The sequence below is a fragment of the Chionomys nivalis genome, chromosome 15 (assembly GCF_950005125.1).
Source record: "Chionomys nivalis chromosome 15, mChiNiv1.1, whole genome shotgun sequence".
Taxonomy (NCBI): Eukaryota; Metazoa; Chordata; class Mammalia; order Rodentia; family Cricetidae; genus Chionomys; species Chionomys nivalis.
This window is the reverse complement of record NC_080100.1, coordinates 41,718,858-41,745,715: the sequence shown is the minus strand read 5'-3', so window position 1 is coordinate 41,745,715 and position 26,858 is coordinate 41,718,858. Positions and strand designations below refer to the sequence as shown.

At 41.1% G+C, this 26,858-nt stretch overlaps 1 protein-coding gene across 1 annotated transcript in view; it reads left to right on the top strand.

Moving 5' to 3' along the window:
- Positions 1-26,858, top strand: part of Sgtb (small glutamine rich tetratricopeptide repeat co-chaperone beta) — a 41,352-nt gene that overhangs the window by 9,833 nt on the left and 4,661 nt on the right. The window contains exons 4-10 of the mRNA XM_057789772.1: positions 2,136-2,205; positions 5,143-5,242; positions 15,578-15,682; positions 18,450-18,588; positions 18,687-18,749; positions 21,688-21,725; positions 21,953-22,036. Coding sequence (XP_057645755.1) covers positions 2,136-2,205; positions 5,143-5,242; positions 15,578-15,682; positions 18,450-18,588; positions 18,687-18,749; positions 21,688-21,725; positions 21,953-22,036 — 599 coding nt within the window. The remainder of the gene's footprint in view (positions 1-2,135; positions 2,206-5,142; positions 5,243-15,577; positions 15,683-18,449; positions 18,589-18,686; positions 18,750-21,687; positions 21,726-21,952; positions 22,037-26,858) is intronic.

Genomic DNA, 26,858 nt, shown 5'->3' with positions numbered 1-26,858 from the left:
ACAAAATTTACTCGATGCTTTTATTTAAAGTATCTAACAGTTGCCAACACATTTAAATTTCAGTGTAAAATTGTGATTTCATTTTTAAAAGTTAAGGAGTTGGAAAAGAAAATAAATTATAATCAATTTTCATTATGCAATTTTTTCTGACCCAAATGATTTATTTTTTAAATTAATAAATCACATGGGTTTGTTGGGAGTTATGAAATGGAAGGCTAGAAGCAGATTCTGTAGAGCAATAGGCATGGTGTCTTGGAATCAGAGTTAAGCAGTCACTACTCTTGAATGCTCAACTTTGCTTCTGCATCTTTTTATCGATCTATCATCTATCTATCTATCTATCTATCTATCTATCTATCTATCATCTATCTACATCTATCATCTATCTATCTATCTATCTATCTATCTATCTATCTATCTATCTATCTATCTATCTATCATCTATCTACATCTATCATCTATCTATCTATCTATGTATCTATATCTATCTATCTATCTATCTATCTATCCTTTTTGGTTTTTTAATTTGTTTATTTTGTTTTTCAAAACAGGGTTTCTCTGCATAACAGCCCTAGCTGTCCTGGAACTAGCTCTTGTAGATCAGGTTGGCCTCGAACTCAGGGATCTGCCTTCCTCTGCCTCCCAAGTGCTGGGATTATAGGTGTGAGCCACCACACCCAGCTCTGTGTCTTTTTAATTTAATATTTTATGTTTCATAGAGAAGGGTTTTTGTTTGTTTGGTGTTTTTAAGTTTTATCTATTTGTGTAACTTTTTAGGTATGAGTGCTCTGTCTGCATGTGTGTCTGGATGTCAAAGGGCCTCGGATCTCATTACAGATGGTTGTGAGCCACCGTGTAGTTGTGAGCCACCATGTAGTTGCTTGCTCAGGACCTCTGGAAGAACAGCTGTGCTCTTAACCTCTGAGCCATCTCTCCAGTCCTGTTTGGTGTTTTTTGGTGGTGGTGTTGGTTTTTTTTTTTTTTTTTTTTTTTGTGTGTGTGTGTGTGTGTGTGTGTGTGTAGCCCTGGCTGTCCTGGAACTCACTCTGTAGACCTGGTTGGCCTCAAACTTAGAGATCTGCCTGCCTCTTCCTGCCGAGTACTCAAATCAAAAGCATGTGCCACCACTGCCCTTTTATTTTCTTTTTTTTAAAAAGATGAAAGTCAAATTCTTTGTCAGTGATTTTGTACTTGTGAGTATTTGTCTCTAATTAGCAAAGTATATTTTTATGTTCAATTTATCACTTTCCTTGAAACTTTAGTCCAGACAAAGGGTTACCTTGTATTTTAAATGTAGTTTGTTGGCATAAAAGCTACAAATTATTTTTTCAATATTATAGACTTATTTTTAACTTTAGAGTGAAGTTAAAAATGATGTAATTTTTAAAATGTTTTCCATAAATCCAAAAATACAAAAGTTTCCATTGTCATAGTAGGCCTAAATGTTCTGTTTGCTTTTAGAAACTTTTGATTTGAAATTTATGCCTGAGAGGTTTGAGGAGGTGCTGGTACAGAATTTCATATTGTTGCTCATCTTACCTATTATTTACTACTTGACTATTGTTTAAAACACTGGACAAACCGGAGACATATAAGGAAGAGAATGGAATGATTATTTCCAAATATTAATACTGTTAACTTTTGGCATATACCTTCCCAGTCTTAGTGTGTGAATGTGTGTGTGTGCGCACATTTTTTAAAATGTCTTTAAATAATCACATTATAGAGGCCCTTTTATTGATAAACAGTTAGAAGATACATGTCTTAGGATAAAAAACACTCTATTCCAGAAGTTTCTACTTCTATTTTTATTCTTTGTATATCAATTCCACAATTCGTTCGTGAAATAGAATTTCTGGCTATGGGAAAAGCATTTGGCGGGGTAGGGTGGGATTGAAAGCTGGACCTTTTCTAATGTAAAGACAGGAGGATCACATGTTAGATGCTCATCTGGGCTATTAAGTGGGCTCAGGGATGGCCTAGGCATCTTAGTGTGAAGGACCCTACCTCAAAGTAAAGTGAGAGGGACAAAACCAGCGTGCCAGCAGTGCAGCCCAGTGGTCATGCCTGTGTCTGGCATTTGTCGGATGACTTTTTGTGCAGCTAAAAAGAAGCACATTTTGATTTCGTTTCAGAATGACATCGTGCCCCTTTCAAACTCGGTGCCTGAAGATGTGGGGAAGGCCGATCAGTTGAAGGATGAAGGTAAGCACTGCCCGCAGATGTACTTTCTGCCACTCCCGAGCAGCAGCTCTGAGGGTAGCGTTGTGGTGTGCGCTGTTGGGACGGCTCTGTCGTAAGCCCTCTGGCACTTGTGGAGCAGATGTGAATGTGATGGGTAAGAGGCCTGGTGACAAAGAATGCCTTGTCAACACCAAGGCAACCAAGACAAGCCAATCTCTTGTAAGCTTTGGCCAACAAGTACCTTATGGGCTATTTACCTCGAACTGCGTTTGCTATTTGACTCAAGTTCTTCTTCATTTTTAATCAAAAAGAGCTAATTAATTTTATGGGTAATTTTAACTTTCATATAGTTAATGTTTTTAAAAAGATTCCTGAGATTTCCTCATGCTTGCATATGGCATTTGTTTTCTTTAGTAACTAGCATATTTGGTTACATCTTTGTTCTTCAATGTTTTTGTCATTTTAGGATTACGTTATAAAATTCTGTTCTTTGGACAAGAGGATTAGTCTCTGTTTAATTTGTTTCCTCTAAAAATGGTATTATCAGAAGACCATGAAATCTTAAAATACTATGACCTCATAATTTACCCGTAAAATAAAAGCAACACCCAACACTCACTGCCACTTGAATTGTATTTCCCAATGCTTTTATATTTCAGCAATCCAGATACAAATACGTTTTTGATGCAATACATTTTAACTGGAGCCGCTTCGTTTTTTTCCCACTCGGGTTTTGCCCTGTGCGGACACGGCAGTAACGCAGTGAAGCCCCTACCACCATTTGATTGTGGCAGCCGGTTTAGCTCTGGTGTTAGCGTTCAGTACGTAGCAAACTGAAATGTTATTTTTGTCCCTCATGCTGCTTGCTCTGTACAGCAGTCTTGGGAAATGGTAATCCCCGTGGAGGTTTTTGTTTGGTTTTGTTGGATGTAATGAGTGTTAGGGAGATGTGGTTAGAGGGAGGCCCGGTAGCATGAGACTCCAGCACAGTGGATGGAGAGGCTGGTTCACCTTTAACAAAAGCTTTCTGTTCTTTGTTTTCCCTGAGATAGATCATCTATCAGACATGCGAGAGGCCAAGTCAAAATGAGAGCTGTTCTGTCTAGATTTTGTGACTTGTGTGAGAAAAAATGGTCATGGGAAGTTGCGAAGCATGGGATCATTCTAGACTGGCAGTGTCCCTCCTAGAGCCTGGCCTTCAGATGTTTTGTGTGCTCTGGAAGAGCAGAAGGAAGCAGGAAGGGCCTGCGGCTGCCACCTCCTGATGGGCTGTGAGAGTGAAGGAGACTGTTTTGTAGGAGAACATCACATAACTATGAAGTGCCGGACCAGTGCTTTATTGTTCTGTCTGTCTGCAGATTTCTTTGAATCCTGAATTTGCATATCGACTCTCTTACAGATAGAAGCTTTCTAATCTTTAACTTACATTACAGTGCTTGCATACATTTGTAATATCTATATGCACGTTATAGTACCTACACATTGAAGGTGGTTCATAGGAAAAACCCAGCAAGGTGTTAATGCTGGTGATGGCAAAATGCTACCCCAAGGCACAGAGGTCCAACAGCAACAGCAAAAGTCTCAACCAAGAGGAAGAAAGTCTTTGACAAGGAAATCAATTTAAATTCTCTGGGTCAGTGTGGTTAACTGTTTCTTAACCATAAAAGTTTCATTACCCTCTGAGATGTCTTAAAATGGTCTTCGCAGGCAGTAGTGGTGCACGCCTTTAATCCCGACACTCAGGAGGCAGAGACAGGCGGATCGCTGTGAATTCGAGGCCAGCCTGGTCTACAGAGTGAGCTTCAGGACAGCCAGGGCTATAAAGAGAAACCCTGTCTAAAAACAAACTAAAACAAAACAGAACAAAAAGTTCTTTATATTAATGACTTTTGTAGAAAACTGCTTTAAATTAGTTTATCAAAAACAAATTCCTTGAGCACTGTAACATTCAAAGATTTTACAGCCAAATCAATTATTAACCGTTTTTACCCATTAGCAGTTACTCAGATACAGCAACTTTTGCTTACAGCTGAAGCTTAACCATTTGCCTTTCCTTAGCTCTCCCAGCTCCTGCTGTCTGCAGGTTTAGCTAACCCCACTTTCCTGTTAAAAGCAGCCAATGAAGAGAACACGATCATGAACAGAAAACTGGAGAATCATACAGGCTCTAAGACATCAGTCCTTCGTCCCCAGCTGTTGTGTTCTCAGTTTTAACCAGTGGTTCTTACCAACACGCTGGATGCTGCACCCCTTCATGTTGTGCAGAAAGATAGTCACAGGAGATGCCGTATTTCACCAGTGAAATTACTGCCAACTGTATGTGCAATTGCTCTTCCCCCAAAATCAGTACTCAGTAGGCTAGCGTGGCATTTGAAATCCTTTCTAGAAATTAATCTCCTCCAATCTCTTTAAAATGATTTTATCTCCTTTAAAAAGGATATTATCCTCTAAAGACATATTCGCACAATTGCTTTCACCAGCTTACTCTCAGCAGCCTTCTGAGCATGGCTGCCCAGAGGTGTGTGTGTGTGTGTGTGTGTGTGTGTGTGTGTGTGTGTGTGTGTGTGAAGGGGAGAGGGGAAGGTCGGGTCCAGCTAAAGATGGTGTCTAGGGAGAAAGGAATGCAGCCAGCTCTAAAGAGGAGCAGAATGAAGAAGATGAAGAAGGAGAGAATACATAGTCATGACTTAGTCATGATGGTTGCCTTTCCTTCCACCAACTGGCTTTTGTAAGTTATGCAAGCATTCATCTCCATGACTTCACGTTGTCTAAATGATCTAAACACCGTGACACCATGAACAGTAGCTCTATGGTGTGAGATAAAATTAACCCCATTGTGAGTGAAAACCACCGTGTGTGCCCTTCATGCTGCTGTAATGTTTATGGTTGAAACGTATCTGTCAGACTACGCTTTTTGATACTTTGTACTTACCGTACCTCTCATTGATCTCATTGCAGGCAATAACCACATGAAAGAGGAAAATTACAGTGCCGCAGTGGATTGTTACACACAGGCGATAGAACTGGATCCCAATAACGCGGTTTATTACTGCAACAGGTAACGCTGGGATTCACAGCCCCGGAAGGCAGGTGTCACATATGTTTGCTTAGAAAAATTTGAAAGTACAGAAATATAAGCTGAAGGAGATAAAATATAAAGCCATTTAGCTTCATTCAGAGACCACCAGACTTAATTTTCTTTTAAAATATTTTGCTTTATAGGAATGTAGTCAATTTGAGATTCTACTTTGTTCACTGGACATGCAATAATTATGTTTTTTTTTTTTTTTTGAGATGGGGTCTCATGCAGCTCAGATTATCTAGCACTTCTTGTGTAGCTGATGATAGCTTCAAACTCTGGTCCTCCTGTCTCAACTTCCGGAATTCTGGAATAAATCTACCACACCCTGTTTATGTGGTGCTGGAAATTGAGCAGGATTTTGTGCATATTGGGCAAGGACTGTACCAACTGCATGTCCTAATGCATCCTAAGTCTTTGAAATTCTTCACAAGCGTTATATAAATCGTCATTGTTACCTTTTATTCTCATTTGTATTTCCAGCGCCTATAACTGGGGCTAGCAAGCCCGCATTCGGTGTCCTATTTGGATGACTGGATAGAATGTATCTTTTATTTTACCTTTTACCTACTGTGGGCTCTAAGGTTCTTTCATTTTTTTCTAGTGTCATCTAGATTCAGTGAACATATGTGTTTCTCATTTTCTTTATGGACCTTAGATTTATTCATAAAATACATTTGTTTGTTTTACCAGTTTCGAACTTTTTTTTTAAATTTTTTTTTATGGTTTATTTAGCTTTTTTTATTTTATGTGCATTGGTGTGAAGGTGTCAGATCCCCTGGAACTGGATTTTCAGACAGTTGTGAGCTGCCATGTGGGCGCTGGGATTTGAACCCGGGTCCTCAGGAAGAACAGTCAGTGCTCTTAACTGCTGAGCCATCTCTCCAGCCCCCCAGTTTCGAACTTTTAAAAAATTGAAACTAACTGAAAAAGTATCCTAACTTCTTTTGTTCCCTCCCCTAGGGATACGTCTCTTTTTTCATGTTCTTTATGGAAATTAGGTTCCATAATTTTTAATTATCACTATTTTAATAATGTTTTCATATAAATTATTGTATTTTATATTTACTGGGTAGTCAGGCAGGGCATTTTTTAAGATGTTGATTATGTGTGGTTAGAGTTCTCTTAAACTTTCTTACTGTTTTAATTATTATTGTGTGTGGGTAATGTGTATATGTATGAGAGAGTAAGGGTGCACACATGAGTGTTGAGGTCGAAGGCCAGCTTCCGGGAGTTTGTTCTCTCCTTCCCATGTGGTTCCTGTGATTGTATTCGGGTTCAGTGGCTGTGCAGTCGCTCTTCTGTGCTGCGCCATCTCAGTTTTTAATGTTTTAAAATTTTTATTTTGTGTGTATGTGTTCTTAGTTCAGATTTTTATTGCTATGAAGAGACACGATGACCACAACAATTCTTGTAAAGAAAATATTTACTTAGGGTGGCTTGCTTACCGTTTCAGAGGTTCAGTCCATTATGATCATGAAGAGGAGCATGGCACATGCAGGCAGATGTGGTGCTGGAGCTGAGAGTGCTATGTCTTGCAGGCAACAGGAAGCTGACTGATTGTCACACTGAGAAAAACTTGAGCAAAAGAGACCGCCAAGCCTGCCCCCACAGTGATACACTTCCTCCAACAAGGTCCCATCCCCAATAGTGCCACTCCCTTTGGGAGCCATTTTCTTTCAAACTACAATAGTGTGTGTCAGCGTGCCTGTGCTTGTGTGCACATGTACTCATGTGTGGAACTCAGAGTAAACTTCGGGTTTCTTCCTCTATTGCCCCCTAACCTATTTCGAGAGTCTCTCACTGAATCCAAAGCTCACAGATATTGCTACATTGGTTGGCCAGCTCACCCGAGACTTGCCTGTCTCTACCACTCAGTGTTGAGTTTGCAGGTGTTTTCTGCCACATCTGGGTTATTCATTGGTGCTAGGATCTGGGAAAGAGGGAGACTGCAACTTTTATTGCAGATTTGTCATTGGCATGGGCTCCAAATGGAGGCTTCTTGTAAATGCCCATTTTGCCTTTGGATTGTACATTTCAAGGATTTTTCTGACTTTAATTTTTGAACACTATACACATCTGCTAAAACAAAAATAAAATACCAAACAAACAAAAATAGGACATCAGTATTCAGGATGTGCTGATCTCTGTGAGCTGGAGTCCATCCTGGTCTACATAATGAATTCCAGGTCAGCCCAGATATACACTGTGTCTCAAAAAAACAAACCGAACCAAAAAGATATAGGTGTAGAATTATTGCTTATGTCATTTCTTTAGTAGTTTTGCTTTTAAAATTTATATATTTATATATTTTATGTATGTTAGCACTCCGCTCTCATGTACACAGAAGAGAGCATCAAATGGTTGTGAGCTACCATGTGGGTGCTGGAAATTGAACTCAGGACTTTGGAAGAGCAGCCAGTGCTCTTAACCTCTGTGCCATTTCTCCAACCCTCAGTTTTGCTTTTAATGCTTAAAAGAAGGCTAGCATTGTTTGCACAAAAGATTGATGAGCCTCTCCGCTAAGTAGTAATGAAGTCACTTTTGAGTGCACACTTTGAGCACGCTTTTGTACACTCCTGTAATCCCAGTGCTCAGGAATATCATAAGTTTGAGTCCAGCCTGGGCTGCACAGTGTAACTGTGTGATCAAAAAAGAAAAGGAGGAGGAAAGGAAGAAATTCTGTTGTGTAAACTTCTGCTTTTGTTTTTAATTTATAGTTATTTATGGAAGGGTTGGATCCGTAAAGAACTCAATGAGCCACACTGGGAAGCTTCATTTTATTTCTTTACATACACATGAAAAACAAAAAACAAATGAATCATCCTAAGTCTATCTCAGAAAAACAGAAAACCCAAAAGTAAGTTGAAGAAGAGGATTTCTCCCAAGCTACATTTTGATATTTGAATCACAGTCTTTGTAACCAGATAAATACACATAATGTCTTAATTTAATTCAGTAGATGAAACCTTGAAAATAAATTTCAAAGTAGCATGAGATATTATGACAAGATACAAATGTTGCTGTAAAATTGCTTGATTATAGAGTACGGTAAGCCACATACTTGTTATGAAAAATGTGAGCCTAAGTAAATAATTCATTTTTCGTGAGATTAGAATTCACTAATATTCGTATGTCTGCTGTAACTGGGTTAAAGATTTTTGGAAATATCTATTCTTGTTTTTAATTACTATTAAACTGAAATTAATGAATACACTTCTCTTTTGAATTTAAATAGGCTTTTTCCCCTGAGGAGTTCAGTCATAGGACATGCTGTTGAATATTAAACAATTAGAAAGGTTTATTTGCCTACTTAACACAAGTGCTGGATAAAAGCTTCAGGGTAATTTGGAGGATTTTTGGGTTACAGCCTGCTGTAACCTTGCCACCTTACCACTGCCATTTTTCTTAGCCACCTGGCTGTATAGAATTGGAGGCGCAGACTCCCAGGTAGGAACCTTGTTCTCCATACCCTGTTTCACAGTTTGCTGCTCGTTCAAATGCTCCCCGCCCGCCGAGCGCACTGGGATGAGCTACACTTTTCCTTGTGGAGAAGTTCGATCCTGACGTTTACCTTCTGGTTTGGCTTTGAAGGATACTGGTGATTGTTAGGCTCACTTCAGATCCAGAGAAGACACAAGTCCTTCTTTTTTTGGTGGGCAACCTAGCCTTCAATGGTTGAGTCATCTCTCCAGCCTATGAGTCCTTTGAAAGCCTTTTTTTTTTCTTTTTTCTTTTTTTCCCTTGAGTGTCTAGCACTTATCACAAATGTAACACCTATATAGGTTTAGCATGCTGGATTCAGATTTTGTACCTCAAAGAGCAGGGATCGGGGTGTATCTTTTATGAACTGTAGCAGCAGGAGTGTCTCTCCCAGGAACCCACACAGTTTTCCCTGATAAATAGAGAGCTCCTGAAGAAATGTAAGACATTTCCAGTGATATGGAAGCAAATAGATTGCCGCGTCAAACCTGTGCCCATTAAACAAGTGATTGCATGTGGGCACTCTACAGTTTATCTTTTGTTTCTGAAAACACGTGGTGCTCACATTTCTTCTGTGCTGTGTCAGTGCTGGTCTGCGACTCTTTCTCTCGTAGGCTCTTGCTGCCAGGCTAGAGGGTTGAACCGCTGAAGGCAGTAAATGGAAAAAAGATACAAGACGGAGAAAGGAACTTACAGGGGAATGCACTTGGGTGAGGAGGGAGGGGTTTGCAGTGGTTTGGAAACACGTAGAATTTGGATAGATAGGAAAATGGAAGACATTTCAAGCTGGAGAGCAGAATGGGGACTGGGGTGATGGCTCAGTTGGGAAAATGCCTGCTATGCAGCTTGAGGACGTGAGTTTGGTCACCAGAACCCACATTTTTAAGTGGGTGTCATGGTGCTTCTTTGTAATCTCAGTGCTGGGACTAGAGCTAGGTAGAACCCAGGGGCTTGCTTGACAAGTCAGCACAGGCTGCTTGGTGAGCTTCGGACCAGTGAGAGACCGTATCTCCAAAAGGAAGGTGGATGGCGCCTTGTCTTCTGGCCTCCCTGTGTGTCTGCACATGCAAATAAAATTCAGAATCATCCGGCCATTGTGCCAAAGATGGCTGGTATCACCATCTGGTCACCTTAACTCGAAGAAGGATGGGAATAGAGGCCTGTGGTTTTGTATTTTGGTTTCCTATTTTTTTTTTTTTCTAGCCGATTTCTAAAGTCAATCCACTGAGATACTTGGTCATTGAATCTCAGTTCTACTGCTCACTTGCTGTGTGATCTTTGAGCACTCACTCAATCTTTGTAATAATTATTTACTTCATTCCTTCCTTCTTTCCTTCCTTCCTCCTTTCTTCCCTCACTTCCTCCCTCCTCCCTCTTTCCCTCTCTCTTCCTCTCTCCCTTTCTTCCTACTTTTTTTCTTTTTTCTTCCAAGACATGATTGTAAAATAAACATGATACTAGCCACATCAAAGTGCCCTGTTAGGGGTGGAAATATATACAAAGAGCCTAGCTAGACCTAGACTTCAAATATTTCTTTCAAAATATGTTGTTGCTAGGCATGATGGCGGCTGCCTTTAATCCCAGCACCCAGGAGGTAGAGGCAGGCAGATCTCTGTGGGTACCAGGCCAGCCTGGCCTATATAGTAAGTTTCGGGACAGCTAGGAATACATTGTGAGATCTTGTCTCTAAATAAGTAAATAGTGAAACAGGTGGCATACACCTATAATCTCACTACACAGACTGAGGCAGGGCTGTCTTCAGGGTGAGGCCACCTACTCCACATAGCAGGCTTGACATCAGCCTGAGTTATGTAGTGAGACCCACTCCAAAACAAAACCAAACTCAGGCTGGAGAGATGGATCAGAGGTTAAGAACAGTGACTGCCCTTCCAGAGGACCCGGGTTCAATTTCCAGCACCCACTTGGAGCTCACAACTGTCTGTAATTCTAATCCCAAATTATCTGGAACTCTCAGACATCCATTGTAGACAAAACACCAATGTATATAAAAATAAAAATAAATCTTAAAAACCCCACATTCTAAATCAACTAAATGACCCTTTCAAAACTAAAAACATAGCAAGTAACATGGCCTAAAGCTTCTTTTAGTTATAAGAATAGGTTTTGCCGGGGGGTGGTGGCTCACGCCTTTAATCCCAGCACTCAGGAGGCAGAGGCAGGCAGATCTCTGTGAGTTTGAGGCCAACCTGGTCTACAAGAGCTAGTTCCCGGACAGGCACCAAAGCTACAGAGAAACCCTGCCTCAAAAAACCAAAAAAAAAAAAAAAAGAATATGTTTTGTTATAATTTGATTATGGTTGGTTGAGGAAATGTGCAGTAGCTCTGAGTTTTTCTGCCTTATTTTCTATAGACATGGAACACGAGTGATATCCATGCTGTTGTTCCGAAGGCGAGGAAAGGGAAGGTGTCTGCAAACATGTCACATGCCTGCACTGTTGTAGTGAAGGTCACCTTCCTGCCCCAGGACCAGACAGCAGAAGCAGAGCACAGACACAGGGTCATGCAGTGCAGATGTTCACATGGTTGGCTTCATCTGTGGGAGACTCGAATGCATCCTGGCTTTGCTTTCTTTCCAGGCCTCTGAGCAGCACAAATCCACTTTCACCTTTGCTTACCATCTGTGACCTACAGCTGTCAGGACCGAAGCACAGGGCTGTCCAGATGTCATCATGTAAAGGTGCTTGCCAACAAGCCTGATGACCTGAGTTCAGTCCTCTCAGTGCCTGTTGTAGGAGAGAACCACTCCCAAAAGTTGTCCTCTGAGCTCCAGGTGTGTCCTGTGGCATGTGTGTGCCCACAAACATAGACACACACTTGCACACAGTGCCCATAAATACAATAGAAAAGATTGAACCGCAGTCACTTTCTTTTGCCCCAACATTCTCTCCTGAGTTGGATCCTCCTGTTTCTTATTGTCAGGAGGGGAGGAGGATGGGAGGAGGATGGGAGAAGGATGGGAGGACCATGTTCTGAGAATCTTCAGTCTTGCTCCTTTTTCCCGTAGGCCTTAAGTTTTAAAACAAGGCTAAAGTGGTGGAATAGGGCTGAAGATGTAGCTAAGTGGTAGAGTGCTTGCCTACCATGTGCAGGGACATGGATTAGCGCCCAAGTACCATGTCTGGCTCCTCACACTTACAATTTTTTAATTGAGAAAAAAGATGGTATGTTAATTTTTAAATAAACACTAAGCTTTTATGAAGGGCCTCAGTTAAGCTGTATGAAGAATGGTTGACAGAAAGGGAGACTTGAAGCCACTTTTTGAGAGGCATGGTAACATACTTGTAATCCCAGCCTAGAGAGGTTCAGGCCTGAAGAAGGAGAGTTCAAGACCAGCCTGACTACGTAACAAGACAGCGTCTCAAAATGAGAACTGAAAACCAAAGTGCAAACAAAGTAACAACACAAAGAAGAAAAAAACCTTTCCTTTTCTTCTTTTTCCTTCCTTCCTTCCTTCCTTCCTTCCTTCCTTCCTTCCTTCCTTCCTTCCTTCCTTCCTTCCTTCCTTCCTTCCTTCTTCCTTCTTCCTTCTCCTCCTCCTCCTCCTCCTCCTCTTCCTTCTTTTGTTTGTTTTGAGACAAGGTCTTTTATAGCTCAGACTAGCCTTGAACTCACTGAAGCTGGCCCTGAATTTCTTATCCTCCTACCTCTATCTCCTGAGTCCTGGGATGATAAGTGTGTATTGCCATCTTTTCCCCTTCCCCACTGGCCTCTGGCACTGTTGAGAGCAAGAATAGTATGCCACTATTCCTAGCCATCATTCTTAGAAAGTGTCTGTGTACCTGCAGGTCCTCCAAAGATGCACTAGCTTAGCGGTGGAGCACTTGCCTAACGTGCAAAGATGTGGGTTTGATACTGTGTCCGCTGAGTTAGACATGTTCCATTAGAAGAAGAATGGAGCGGTTATACAAGGGTCAGCAGGAGGCGTGTGGAAGCTGCAGGTGGAGTGCTTCATCGACAGCCGGATCCAGGCACACAATTAAGTTTTGTCTTTCACCAAGGACTTCTCAGGAAATGTCAGTTCTTGAAGAGATTCTATGTAGTAAGATTTGCAATTATCAGCTCAGTTATTGAGTCGGCAGGATTTCAGGCACTGGTTCGCTGTCTGCACTGGTTGTCTTCAAGCAACATAAGAACTGGGTAGAATACACTGATAGATGTGGACTGTGCTCCCCAGTGCGTGAGAGTTTCCTATGGTGGTCAGAAACGGAGTTTCTCTGAGGAGGCCTGTTCATCCCATCCTTACTATAATGGCGCAGTTTCACTTATGGATGTTTATAGGTTAGAAGGTCAAATTGGACAAAAGCAAGAGGATTTTCTTTTCCTTTTTTTCTTTCATGTCATTTCCTTTTACTTTTGCCTTTGAGGCAGAGTCTCACCGTGTAACCCTGGAACGTGCTATGTGAATCATGAACTCACAGAAATCCATCTCACAAGTACTGGGGTTAAAGGCATATACCACCATGTCTGGCGAAAGTACAAGTCTTTTGTTCTTTCAAAATCTACTTTCTGGATTATGTCGGTCCTTAATATGCATATTAGTTGTGAAGCTGATCTCCAAAATGGCTATCAGAGCTAATCTACACTAAATATGATTATTTCTTACAGAAATTTTGGAAGATCTGTTTTCCCAGTTTCAATGTCCAGGATTATCAGTGTTACTTTCAGTTGCCTCCCCGAAGGTTTGGTTTTTATAGAACACTGTTCGTGGGTAGCCAACATTTGGTCATTTACTTTGGACATTCATTGTATGCGGATGGAATACAATAGTGGTTGTGTAAGTCAGGCTTCTCTAAAGGAACAGAACTGATAGAATGGAAAATTCCCCTCTGTGTGTGTGCGTGCATGTGTGTGTGTGTGTGTGTGTGTGTGATTGACTAGAGTGGCTTACAGGCTGAAGTTGAAGTAGTCCAACAATGGCAGTTTCCTGACAGAAAATCCAAGAATCTAGTAGTCGTTCCGTTTGCAAGAATGGATTTCTTAACAGTCCCAATCTGGTGCTGGTGTCCCAGGGAAGTCATAGAGAGTCGCCCATTCTCAGTCTGTGTTGGAATTCCAAAGAAGGTGGGTTCTTACACCAGCAAAGGAATGGCTCAGGAACAGGGTAGATGAACTTACCAGTGAGAGTGAGGAAAAAGCAAGTTTCCTTTTTCCATGTCCTTTTGTGTGGCCACATCTTCTGATGAGGCCAGTGAGGAGCATGGTGTTTTAGTCATGGCTAGGCAGCTGTCTCAGTGGGTAAAAATGCTGGCTTCACAGGACTGGTGATGTTAGTGCAGGTCTGCCAAACCCAAGCCCCTGAGTTCAGATCCTAGAACCATGTAATGCTAGCATCTGAATTCCCAGTATGCCCCTGGGGATGGGAGACAGAGGCAGGAGACTCTCCAGAAGCTCAGAACCAACTACCCTGCTTTATAAAGCTGAGGAGACCCTGTGGAAAGTGAGGACTGACACTTGAAGGTGTCTAACTGTTATACACTAACACACATAGGCACACGTGCACACACGCACACACAAGTTGTTTTTTTTTGTATCAATTTTGCTGTTTCCATGTGTGTTCCTAGAGTCTAGGAAGTCCCGAATGAAATCACTGCTGATTAGTTTGAAGGAAGACAGAAGGTTGACTGGGTAGTTAAACAAAGGTTTGGGCCATCTAGACAGCAAGCATGCGTGTAAGAGAAGAATAAAGGTAGGAAGGACGAGAGTAGTGCTTCTCAGGTTGTGGGTGAGCCTAGCAAACTGGGGGGAGTGGGTGATGATTGTTGAGGACTTTTGTTTGTAGGCTCAAGAACATGAAGGCATCTAAACCAATTTCAGGGTTTGTAACTAATTTTCCCCCAAAGGGCCTCCTGCTTTTACTATTAGAAGAGCTGTCGGGTTTTGGTACAGCGTTTGGAGTAGCGGGACATAGCATGCCCTTGGAGGGTTGTGAGAACCTAAGGTGCAGTCCCCTGCCCTGGCCCTCATGTGGCTCTTTCTTGACTGCTGATACTCCTTGTTGGCCTCTAAGGATGAATCTTAGGTCTTCTCCTTCTCCTCCCCATTTCCCATCTGAGCAAACTCTCCCTACTTCACATTATTATCGACAGGTCGTAGTTACTCAGATGCTTACATAGGCAGATGCTGGTTTTCCCGAGGTGGCCTCTTCAGCCTTCTGCTGAGGGAAATTATGAGAACATTTGAGAGTCTGAAAGAAACAAAGTTTAGTCTGTGTCGTAGTGGACGGACGGGAAAAAGTGTGAATGGGGTGAAGAATTTTTGGTATGCTTTAACTTTTCTATTAAAGTGACCAAGGTGTCTCAACTGCCCTCTCTTTCTGCCTCTCTGGTGGTCCAGATGCCCCAGGGTTTTCAGTTTGCATTTCAGGCAGACTTAGAGGCAATAAATAGTAGGTGGGTTGTGTGCCCCACACATTTGTCTTCTCTGTAAAGCGAAGGGGAAAAGGGAGCTTACATCTTTTTTTTTTTTTTCTGATGTCTTAGGCCATTTTAAAATTGTTGTATAAGGCTGGAGAGATGGCTCAGAGGTTAAGAGCACTGACTGCCCTTCCAGAGGTCCTGAGTTCAATTCCCAGCAACCACATGGTGGCTGACAACCATCTATAATGAGATCTGGTGTCCTCTTCTGACCTGTAGGAATACATGCTGGCAGAACACTGTATACATAATAAATTAAAAAAAATTGTTGTATAATTAGACAGTTTGACTTAGAAATTTATGACGAGTGATGTCTGGGGCAAGAACTACAGTTTCATGCCTGAAAAGCTGGACCGGTGCCTTGGGAGCTGCCTGATTCTAATGTTTTCCCTCTTAGAGCCGCTGCTCAAAGCAAATTAAGTCACTACACAGATGCAATAAAGGACTGTGAGAAAGCAATAGCGATTGACTCAAAATACAGCAAGGCCTACGGAAGGATGGGGTAAGTGCTCAGAGATGCCCAAAGTATTTCCAGGTCGCATCATCCATGCTGTTGTGGAGGCTCGATGCTAAATATCCTGACATTGCACTCTGTGTGAGAATAAGACAAATATATGTAATAGAATGGAGACAGTGACTCTCCTTGAGGATGAGGTCAGCACAGCCTGTTTCATCACTGACTGGAGAAAGTTGTTGGAGAAAGCCACAAACCTGTATGAAAAAGCTCACTTCATAAGCTTGCACCATGGAAAAGCACCAAAAAGGTTCATAGGTCCCTAACCATGTATTTTCCCTGGACACCACTATTTAGTATTTCTTAGTTCTGTGTTTATAAAGACTTTATAGGATTTAATTTCTGTGAGTGAGAATTGGCCATATGTGCCATTGGATCTCTTTAAGTTCTGCCTGACCTCCATACTCACATACTCCATTAATTTTTATCTCTGTGTTTGAGTATTTATTTATTTATTTATTTATGTATTTATTTATTTTGGTTTTTCGAGACAGGGTTTCTCTGTAGCTTTGGAGCCTGTTCTGGAACTCCCTTTGTAGACCAGGCTGGCCTCGAACTCACAGAGATCCGCCTGCCTCTGCCTCCCGAGTGCTGGGATTAAAGGCGTGCACCACCACCACCCAGCGTGTGTTTGAGTATTTAAAAAATGTTTTAAATTTCGTGTGTTTCAAAGAGAACTCCTGCTCACTTCTTAAATCTTTCCTTGGCGTTCATCTACCCAGTGCTTAGGTCAGAAGCCGAATTATTTCCATCCATCTCATCTCCTGGCCCTTCTGTTCTGGTCTCATTTTCCTGAGTATCTTGGATTCAGTTTTTGACTTGCTTGTTTATAGGCCTAGCACAAATTGCCACCTCTTACCTAGTCTACTTTAGTAACCTCCCAACTGGTCTTTATGCCTTAATTCTATACCTCACTAATGTTTATCCTCTGCAGAGAAGCCAGAGTAAGCCTTTTAAAGCATAGCCCCAAAAAGTTAAGTATCTAAGTAGAGAGAACATTTGCCTAGTATTCAGGTAGCCCTGGACTTGAGCCCCAACATTGTATAAACTGGATTTGGTGCTGCCTGCCTACAATCCCAGCACTTTGGCGGAAGAAGCAAGAAGATCATGAGTTCAAGATCATCCTTGGCTACCTAGCAACATTGAGGCCAGCCTGGGCTACGTAAGACCCTGTCTTAGACCTGCCCACCAAACCCTAAAAGCATAACTCAAACGTTACAAATCATTCCTTTGCGACTACAGTTTAAAAGTCTGAACTATAAAGGGTCCCATATGAACAACATAGCCAGGAAATGTCTCCACCTTGTTTCTTGTATTCCATCCTCATGTGCCTTTATTCTGTACTTTAAGCATACAACACCCACATCTTTTTTAGGGCTTCTGTGTTTACTGCCGCATCTGGGTAGATAGTCTACTCCTGAGTTCCCTATGATTACGTTCTGTCATACATGTCTTCAGGGTGTGGCCATTTTTGAGCAAACTCTGCTATCATTTTCTTTAGTAGTACCTATTCTGTATGCATGCTTGTTGCCTGTGCTCCTCAGGTGGAAGGGGAGTTTCTTAAGATTAGGAACTTTTTAAAATATTGTAGAATGCTCAGGATTTAAAATAGTACCTGGTACATAGTAGGCGCTCAATACTTGTTGATGATTATTTGGAAACGCTGCTGAGGATCCTTCGGGTTGGCTAATAGGAAACTAGTTGGGTTGTAAGAATTTCTTATTTTATCTACATGAGAAGTCTGTGAGGTAATCCAGAAAAGAAAGAATTAGATTAATTTGTTTAAAAACAATCCCAGAACAAATAAGACACTCTGTACTCTCTCTTTATACATGCTATTTCTGCTTAATTCTGATGTAATTTTCAAGCACATTATAGGTAGGAAAAGATAAACATTGAAATTTAATGATGCATAGATTTGTGCCTGTGATGGTAATTTATTATTTGAATTACGAGAGATCCTTATTTTGTCTGTCTAACGATTAATGTGTTGTTCAGGACTAGTCTTCTGATAACCACACTCTACTTTTTAAAAGACTGAGGCCAGTGGGATGACTCAGCAGGTAAAGGCTCTGGCTGTGTAAGTCTGACGATCCCAGCTCAATTCCCTAGCCCATGTTAAAGCGGAAGGAAAAAGAGCAAGTCAACAGAGTCGCCCTCTGGCCTCCATGCTTGTTCCACGGCAGGCCCCTCCCCTTGATAAATAAGTCAATAGTTTTTAAAAGCTGTAGGGAAGTGAAACAGTAAAAGAAAAAGATGGGAAAGTGATATTTATTTTTGTTCAAGATCCTTTGGGAGGGAAGAATGTGGGGTGCTCTGAAGTGCAGTGTTTAGAGGCAGATGTGTCTCCACTGAGGCCCGTGGGCTGCACGTGTTCCAGATAGCTGTCGGTGGCAGTGTTGTCATGGGGTCAGATGGTTTATTAGAGTCCTTAGACATGATGTCAGCATTGTGGATTTACATGATCACAAGATTGCTGGCACAAATCTTCGTTTAGCTCAGCCTAGAAATTCATAAAGCAAATTACTTTATTTCCATGTTGGTCTTAAAAAATAGTATGTTTCATTCCTGAGCTTTAGGTTGATGATCCGTGTGAGACACAGTCAAACTGAAAGGAGACCATTCAGGTTTATAGAGTCTTGGAGTTGGGAGAATTTTAGTGCCGTCTCTCAGAACCATAATATAATGAGGATTCGGTGTAATCAGGGTTAGAATTGAATACTAAAGCATTTGTCATTCTGCTCTGTTTCCCAAGGCTGGCCCTCACTGCCATGAATAAGTTTGAAGAGGCAGTTACAAGCTACCAGAAGGCACTGGATCTTGATCCTGAAAATGATTCCTATAAGTCAAATCTGAAAATAGCAGAACAGAAGTTAAGAGAGGTGGCTAGTCCTGTAAGTTGTCACTGTAAAGTCTGTGGAATAGATCTGTCACTCACGATTGATTGACATCATCGTGACTGGAATGAATCTCAGATATAACTCTTTTACAGACAGGAACTGGCTTGAGCTTTGACATGGCCAGCTTGATAAATAACCCGGCATTCATCACCATGGTGAGTATACTTTCTTTTTGATCTACTGGCTGCTGTCCACTATATATTTGCAAACCGTTTCTACCATACTTTTTCAGGAGATGGAATCTTTCAGTAGTTGCTGACAATGACCCAAAGCCCTTGGGCTCAAGTGATTTTCCTGCCTCAGTCTCTCAAGGAGGCTAGCAGTGCAGGCTCCAAAATGTTTTAGAAGCAAATAGAGGAGTTTTTGGTAAGAGGCAGGTTTATGGCAGAGGCAAAGATAGAGGCTCTTCACCTGTCTGCCTTGCTCGGAGGGAAGCGAGGGTGGATGTTAGAAAGCCTGTAGCTTTCCTAAACTGAAATATAAGTTAATGTTTGTGTGACTCTGTGTACTTTATAAGTCAAAACTCATATTTTTCACTAGATTGCCAATTTTCAAATATATGAAAGGTTAAAAACCATTGTCTTGGGCTGGTGAGATGGCCCTGAAGGGAACAGTGTTTGCTGCACAAGCTAGTGATTCAAGTTCAATTCCCATGGTTCATCTGATGGAATGAAAGGACTGACTCCTACAAGTTGCCTTTTGATCTCCACGCAAGCGTGGTGGCACAAGTAATGTGCATATATACCAAATGCACACCACACTCTCTGGACAGATGGATAGCTAGATAGACAGACAGACAGATAGATGTAATTTAAAGCCCCAATGTCATATAAAACTGGTCATAGGAAGATATATCTATCAATTGATATCTGAAGATTTTGATTATAGCAATTACCCAAGCTTGCCCCTTGATATTGTTGACCTTGTTTTCCGTCCTAAGCATTTATATTTTTAAAAACAGCCTCTCATGTAGCCCAGGCTGTCCTCAAACTTGGTATGAAACTGAAGGTGACCTTGAGTTTTTGATCTTTCTGCCTTCTGCATGCTGGGATTACAGCGTGTACTACTAAATTCAGCTTATGCAATGCTGGAAGCTGAACCCAGGACTTCATGCATCCTAGGGAGCTAAGCAACATCCCCCCTAGATTTGCCCTCTGCTCTTCAAATCAACAAAATAACTTAGGGATCTTTGAAAAACAATCATAATTCAGCCCAGTACTTAGTGGGTTTAGGATGTCACCTGGGTCTATAGTGCCCTTGAATGACTGCACACTTTGCATGAAAACATTCTGCTGCCTGGCATGGGAGTGGATGTCTCTAGTGCCTGCTTTGGAAGCCCGACGAAGGAAGATGGAAAGTTTTAGGTCATCCTTGCCTACACAGGAATTTGAGGCCTGTCTTGGCTACATGGCAAGACCCTGTTTCAATACAAAGCCATAAATACTCCATCATTGTCTGTGCTTCTGGAATAGGAATAGCTTCTATTCATCTTTGTTCAGATAAGTGTGTTTTTTAATCATTAAATCCTTAGTTCAACCGAAAGACATAGTCCTCTATCAGTTCAGTTGGCTTTCTTACCTACTTGCTGGCAAACACATGCCCCCTTTTAAATCTTGTGATGTTCTAGAACCTGGCTTACTCATTTCCAAATCATAAGCAAGTTATATTCTCAGGTTATGTTACTGTAACATAAAATTAAAATTATTATTATTAAATTATTATTATTAAAATTCAGATTAAATTTAATCTCTAAGCTGCTACATTCCAAAACGAGGTGCGACAATACCATGTAGGAGCTTGCAGGGTTAGAAACACATTTTGACTCTTAAAAGGGGGCCAGGGTTGGGTTGTGGGTGATCCTCTGTAGCAGAGCACTTGGATAACATTCTCGAAGGCTTGATTCCCAGCACTGCTCTAATAAAAAACACATAAACACAGAAGTAAAGTCAGGGCTGAGAACATAGTTCAGTGTTAGGCATGTTTAGTGTTCAAGAAGCTCTGGATTCGATCCTCAGTACCGTCAAATAAAGAAAAGTAACAGAAACGGATGACAATTATAAAGAAAATTCATAGCAAAGGACCAGGTTGATTATTGATTAAAATGGAGATCTGAGGATTGGTTGGCCTGCCATTGTTGCTCTGTGACGGAAGCATGGAGGCCTTCCTTCATCTCTGGACCACTACAGAGGGCTCTTCTGGTCTCCATAGCACAGTCAGTCACATCCAGCTCCTTGGCGTCATCCTTCTTAAGAGTACACAATCTCAGGCTGAGAGATGGCTCAGCGGTTAAGAACCCTGACTGGTCTTCCAGAGGTCCTGAGTTCAATTCCAGCACCCACATGGTGGCTCACAACCATCCGTAATGAGATCTGGTGCCCTCTTCTGGCCTATAGAGATACATCAGCCAAAACACTGGATACATAATAAATCAATCAATCAATCGATCAATCAATCTTCAAAAAAAAGTACACAATCTTGGCCTTGCGATGGTGGCATATACCTTTAACCCCAAATTCGAGGCCAGCCTGAACTATAGAACGAGTTCCAGGACAGCCAGAGCTACATAGAGAAACCCTGTTTCAAAAAATTGAAAACAACAACAAACAAAAACAAACAAACAAAAAAAGCACAAGGTCTTTATGTTTTAAAGTTTCTCTTTTCCCTTTTGGTCCGTTGATCTGATCAGTCACGGCAGTACTCTCCATCAACTGTATTTTTTTATTGTCTGCAATCTCACGCCCCTATCTGAGACCATGTTCTACAGAACCTTCTCTCTTGTACCTTTCCATTCACTTTGCCCCCCCCCCCATGTTAGGGTGTGCATCAGTGGGTTTTATTCCTATATCTTTACAAAATCTTTGTAGCTGGGCGGTGGCGCACGCCTTAAATCCCAGAGACAGGCGGATCTCTGTGAGTTCAAGGCCAGCCTGGTCTACAAGAGCTAGTTCCAGGACAGGAACCAAAAAAAAAAAGCTACAGAGAAACTCTGTCTCGAAAATCCAAAAAAAAAAAAAAAAAAAAAAAAAATCTTTGTAACATCCCTCAGCATTACTGCCATATTTTAACGGTCAATACTATTTTTTTCCATTACAGGCTGCAAGTTTAATGCAGAATCCTCAAGTTCAACAGCTGTGAGTATAAAGGGCTCCTCATGCCTTTGCCTTCTTGTTGCCAGGCTCCTAATCCGAGCAGATCATCTCACAATTGATAAAAAATGCACTGAATTCCTGTTACTTAGAACTTAAGGTCGACTTAAACACTTGATTCAGCCCCTTCTATGGCACTGATACACTTGTCTGGCTTTTCCGTCCTGTGAAGAATATACGCTAATCTCCATGTATGTCTCTTATTATCCTAGAATGTCAGGAATGATGACAAATGCCATCGGGGGACCTGCCGCTGGGGTTGGAGGCCTAACGGACCTGTCTAGCCTCATCCAAGCGTGAGTGTTTGTCCTAGCTTGCTTTTCATCAGGCGGATAAGACACAGTGGTCAAAATCAACTTGGCGAGGGAAAGCTTTATTTCAGCTTGCAGGTTACAGTCCATCATGAAGGGAAGTCAGGGCAGGAACTCAAGGCAGGAACTTGGAGGCAAGAACTGAAGCAGAGACCATGGAGGAACATTGCCTGCTGGCTTGTTCTCTGTGGTTCTCCCTGCTTGCTTTCTTATACAATGGAGAACCACTTGTCCAGGGGTGGCACTGCCTTCAGTGTGCTGAACCCTCACATATTCATCATAATCAGAAAGACGTTCCATAGATTTAACTGCTGGCCATTCTGATGGAGGTAGTTCCTCAGGTGATATTCCCTCCTCCTTGATATGTTTATGTTTGTGTCAAATTGACAAAAACTGATCAGCATAGATTAGTAGTTAGTTTTAGAACCATACTGTTTGTTTCTCAGGGGTTAAGGCTTTCATTTTAGTCTTTCACTGTTAAAATTACTTACCCAATTAAATGTATTAAATCTCTAAGAAGCTGATAATGGGAGTCACAGTTCAAAGCAAAGGGTAGAGATCCAGAAGACCTGGACTATGTGGTCAGCTCTATCTTTTGGGGACAACCATGCATGTTCACAGGCTTTTTTCTCTCTCCATGGGACTGTCACATACCAATGAAAGTAAGCAGAACCCTGGTGTAGTGAGTGACATACACCTTTAACTTCAGCACTTGGAAAGCAGAGGCAGGTGGATTTCTCTGAGTTTCAAACCAGCCAGGTCTACATAATATCTACATAAAAGATACCCTGTTGCAAGCAAGAAAGCAAATAAGCAAACAAAAACAAAAACAAAAAAGTTGGTTTCATCTATAATTGGTAGCTGGAGGAGCTGAGGAACAAGTTGTATCTTCCTCAGAGTATCCACCAAAGAGTTGTCTTCTGATTTACAGATAAATTTTTGTTGCTTTCAACATTGACTTAGGGTTGTCAGTTTCTTACATGGGGATATCAGTACTATCATGTACCCTTCCAGAGGGTCCCTGTTGACAGAGGTTTCTGTTCCATCCGGTCCTGCAGCTGTTCAGTCCCAAAGAAACACACAGAGGCTTACATTAATCATAAACTGGTTGACCTATTAGCTTAGGCATCTTATTAACTCTTACATCATGCATTAACCCATAATTCTTGTCTCTGTTAGCCATGTGGCTTGGTACCTTTTATCAGTGAGGCATTCTCATCTTGCTTCCTCTGTGTCTGGGTTACAGCTGCAGACTGAGCCTTTCCTCTTCCCAGAATTCTCCTGTTCTGGTTTTCCTGCCTGGCTACTGGCCAATCAGCATTTTATTAAACCAATGCAAGTGACAATCTTTACAGGGTACAACACCATTGTCCCACAGCATTTCTTCCTCTTTGTTGTTTTTTCAAAACAAGAACTCTGAATCTAATCTCCTCTTTTTAGCCTTTTTCCTGACCATTGTCCATAACAACCTGTAACCAACACTCTAAACAAAGACAAACATCCATAATCCATTTTTTGGGAATGCGGGCATAGTTTTTTAGGTTACTTCATGCTGATTAGGGGTGCTGATAAATCTTATATGGACATAAATAAAATTTAAGATTATGGTCAAGTCCTTACTGGGAAATTATGTGAGGCTTTATCATGTTAGCCAACAGTCTTGAGGCTGTTCTGGATGTAGAACTCAGAGGAAATTCCAACATAGGTTGCATCATCTGGGCATCCTCTGAAATGTTGCATCATCTGGGCCATCCACTCTTATTGCAGATTTTTCAGGGGGTCTTCCTTGATCAAACATGATTTTTCTTAACCCAGAATGAATCCACAACCTCTCATTTCCTATGTAAACAAAAGCAAAAGGTCTTCTCCAAAGTAATATATCTTTGACTTAAATTTTGAAGTCAAGGCATTTTTAAAATATATGTATTGTATTAATCCAGCAGCATTCATAATCAAATGTCTTTTAGCAGCTGTTGCTTCTTCCTCAGCCATCAAACAATGCAAAGACCACACAATACCATACAGTATCTAGATTCTCTGTGTATTTTCCATTTATACGTGGCTTTATTTTAAACTGTACTTCTATTTTTGTTTTTAATTTTTACTTTTTGGAGACAGTGTTTCTCTGTGTATCTTTGGCTGTCCTGGAACTCACTCTGTAGACCAGATTGTCCTTAAGCTCACAGAGATCTGCCTGCCTCTACTTCCCAAGTGTTGGAATTAAAGGTGTGTGCCACCACATCCAACTACTCCTTTTCTTTCTTTCTTTTTAAGGATTTTATCCTTTTTCTTTTTTCTCCCAAGCCTACATATCTTTTAAACACACTGTAAACCATTTAAAGGTGGGGTTTTTTTTGTCTGAATCTGTCTTTACTGTATAACTCTTTTTCTGACCACATAAATCTTTAATTTGCTAAGCCTTATGGCTAGGATTAAAGCCATGGCGTTGATGACTGGATCCACACCATTCATTAGGTTTCTGAGAGTCTAGCTTCATGGCAGAGGTACTGGCAGGAGCCATGTTTATTGCCACAATTCATGGAGTTTCAAGGTCCCTGCCACCATCAAACAGCATGCTGTCAGCTATTCATAAACACCACTTAAGTGTTTTGTGGCAGGGCCTTTTAAAAGAGCTGCAAGGTTTTGCAGCTAAAGCTGAGTTAGGAAGCCTCTCTTAAATGAGACACACTTTCCTCTAGCAAACAGAGCCCACACTAGAAAATGCTGCTACCAAGAAGCTGTGCTTGACTCTGATCTTTTGAGTCTAGAATCACTTCCCAAGCTCTCTCAGGTTTTATGTGCATGTAGTTGTCCATGTTGGCGCCATTTGTTAACCAAGGTTTCTGTCCAACCTGGTCCCACAGCCGTTCAGTCCCAAAGAAACACACAGAGGCTTACATTAATTATAAACTGGTTGGCCTATTAGCATAGGCTTTTTATTAACTCTAATATCTTATATTAATCCATAATTCTTGTCTCTGTTAGCCATATGGCTTGGTGCCTTTTATCAGTGAGGCATTCTCATCTTGCTTCCTCTGTGTCTGAATGACAACTGTAGACTGAGCCTTTCTTCTTCCCAGAATTTTCCTATTCCGGTTGCCACACCTATACTTTCTGCCAATCAGCAGACAAATCTTTACAGGGCACAAGACCATTGTCCCACAGCATGTCCCCAAGGATTGGTGCCCTTCTGTTTGATGTATACTCATTGTGATCTCATATATAAAGCAATTAATCTTTCACTTTTACTAAGAAAGATCCAAAACTTTCTTTTTTAATTTTGTAAGCTTGAATAACTTCTCTAGGATTTAAGTGGTAGTCATATGTCTACTGAAAATATGTATTAATGAGATGCAGATCCATTAAATTTAAAATTTGTAGAGACATAGCCTTGTTTTGTAGCCCAGGCTGACTTCCAACTTAGATGATCTTTCTGAGAGTGCTGGGATTACAAACATGGACCCCCATACCTGGCTTAAAACCACCTTTACTTTAGTAGTAGAGCACTCATTTGGGGTTAATTCACAGCACCTCAAAAATTAGTAAAATGAGTTTCAGTTGCATTTTCAATGTTTGGAACACTTAGAAAGCTCACTCAAGCCTCCACAGTGCTTCTTCTCACTGGCTCCATACACTCAAGCACATTGTCATCTGTTAGAATTGCCCAAAATACTGCATTTTGAATGTATGTTTGATATTGTCACTGCCAAGTTTATAGGAAGTCACAGTTCTAGTTTCTAATTTGTAGTTAAAACCACTCACCATTTAGAATGTTGAATTTTTAGAGCAATCCATAAGTGTCATGATTTTCATGTTTAATACATGCAATTTAAGTCACAAACTCAGGGATTTGTGATAAACTTATTATACTATAATCTCAAGGACCATTTTATTAGAGTTTAAGGAAAAACTCAAAGTGGCACTCCCACCAGCAAAGTTTGCACTCCCACCAGCAATAGAGGAATGTTCCCCTTACTCCACATTCTCTTCAGCAGAAGCTGTCAAAGTGTTTTTGATCTTGGCCTGTTTAGATCTGTACCCCAATTTTTTTTATTGGATTATTTGTTCTTTTGATGACCAATTTCTTGAGTTCTTTGTATATTTGGAGATCAGCCCTCTGTCTGATGTGGGGTTGGTGAAGATCTTTTCCCATTCTGTAGGCTGCCATTTTGTCTTGTTGATCATGTCCTTTGCTTTACAGAAGCTTCTCAGTTTCAGGAGGTCCCATTTATTAATTGTTGCTCTCAGTGTCTGGGCTACTGAGGTTATGTTTAGGAAGTGGTCTCCTGTGCCAATGTGCTCAAGTGTACCTCTCACTTTCTCTTTTATGAGGTTCAGTGTGGTTGGTTTTATGTCGAGGTCTTTGATTCATTTGGACTTGAGTTTTGTGCATGGTGATAGATATGGATCTATTTTCATTCTTCTACATGTTAATATCCAGTTATGCCAGCACCATTTGTTGAATATGCTTTCTTTTTTCCATTTTATATTTTTGCTTCTTTGTCAAAAATCAGGTGTTCATAGGTGTGCAGATTGATATCCGGGTCTTCAGTTTGGTTCTATTGGTCCTCCTGTTTGTTTTTATGTCAATACCAGACTGTTTTCAGTACTATAGCTCTGTAGTAGAGTTTGAAGTCAGGGATACTGATGCCTCCAGAAGTTCCTTTTTATACAGGATTGTTTTGGCTGTCCTGGGTTGTACAGGCCCCTGTCACCGAGACTGATGACCCAAGTTGCATCCCCAGAACTCACATGAGAAAAAGAAAAACTAATTCCTCCAAGTTGTTCCCTGACTTACACATATGCA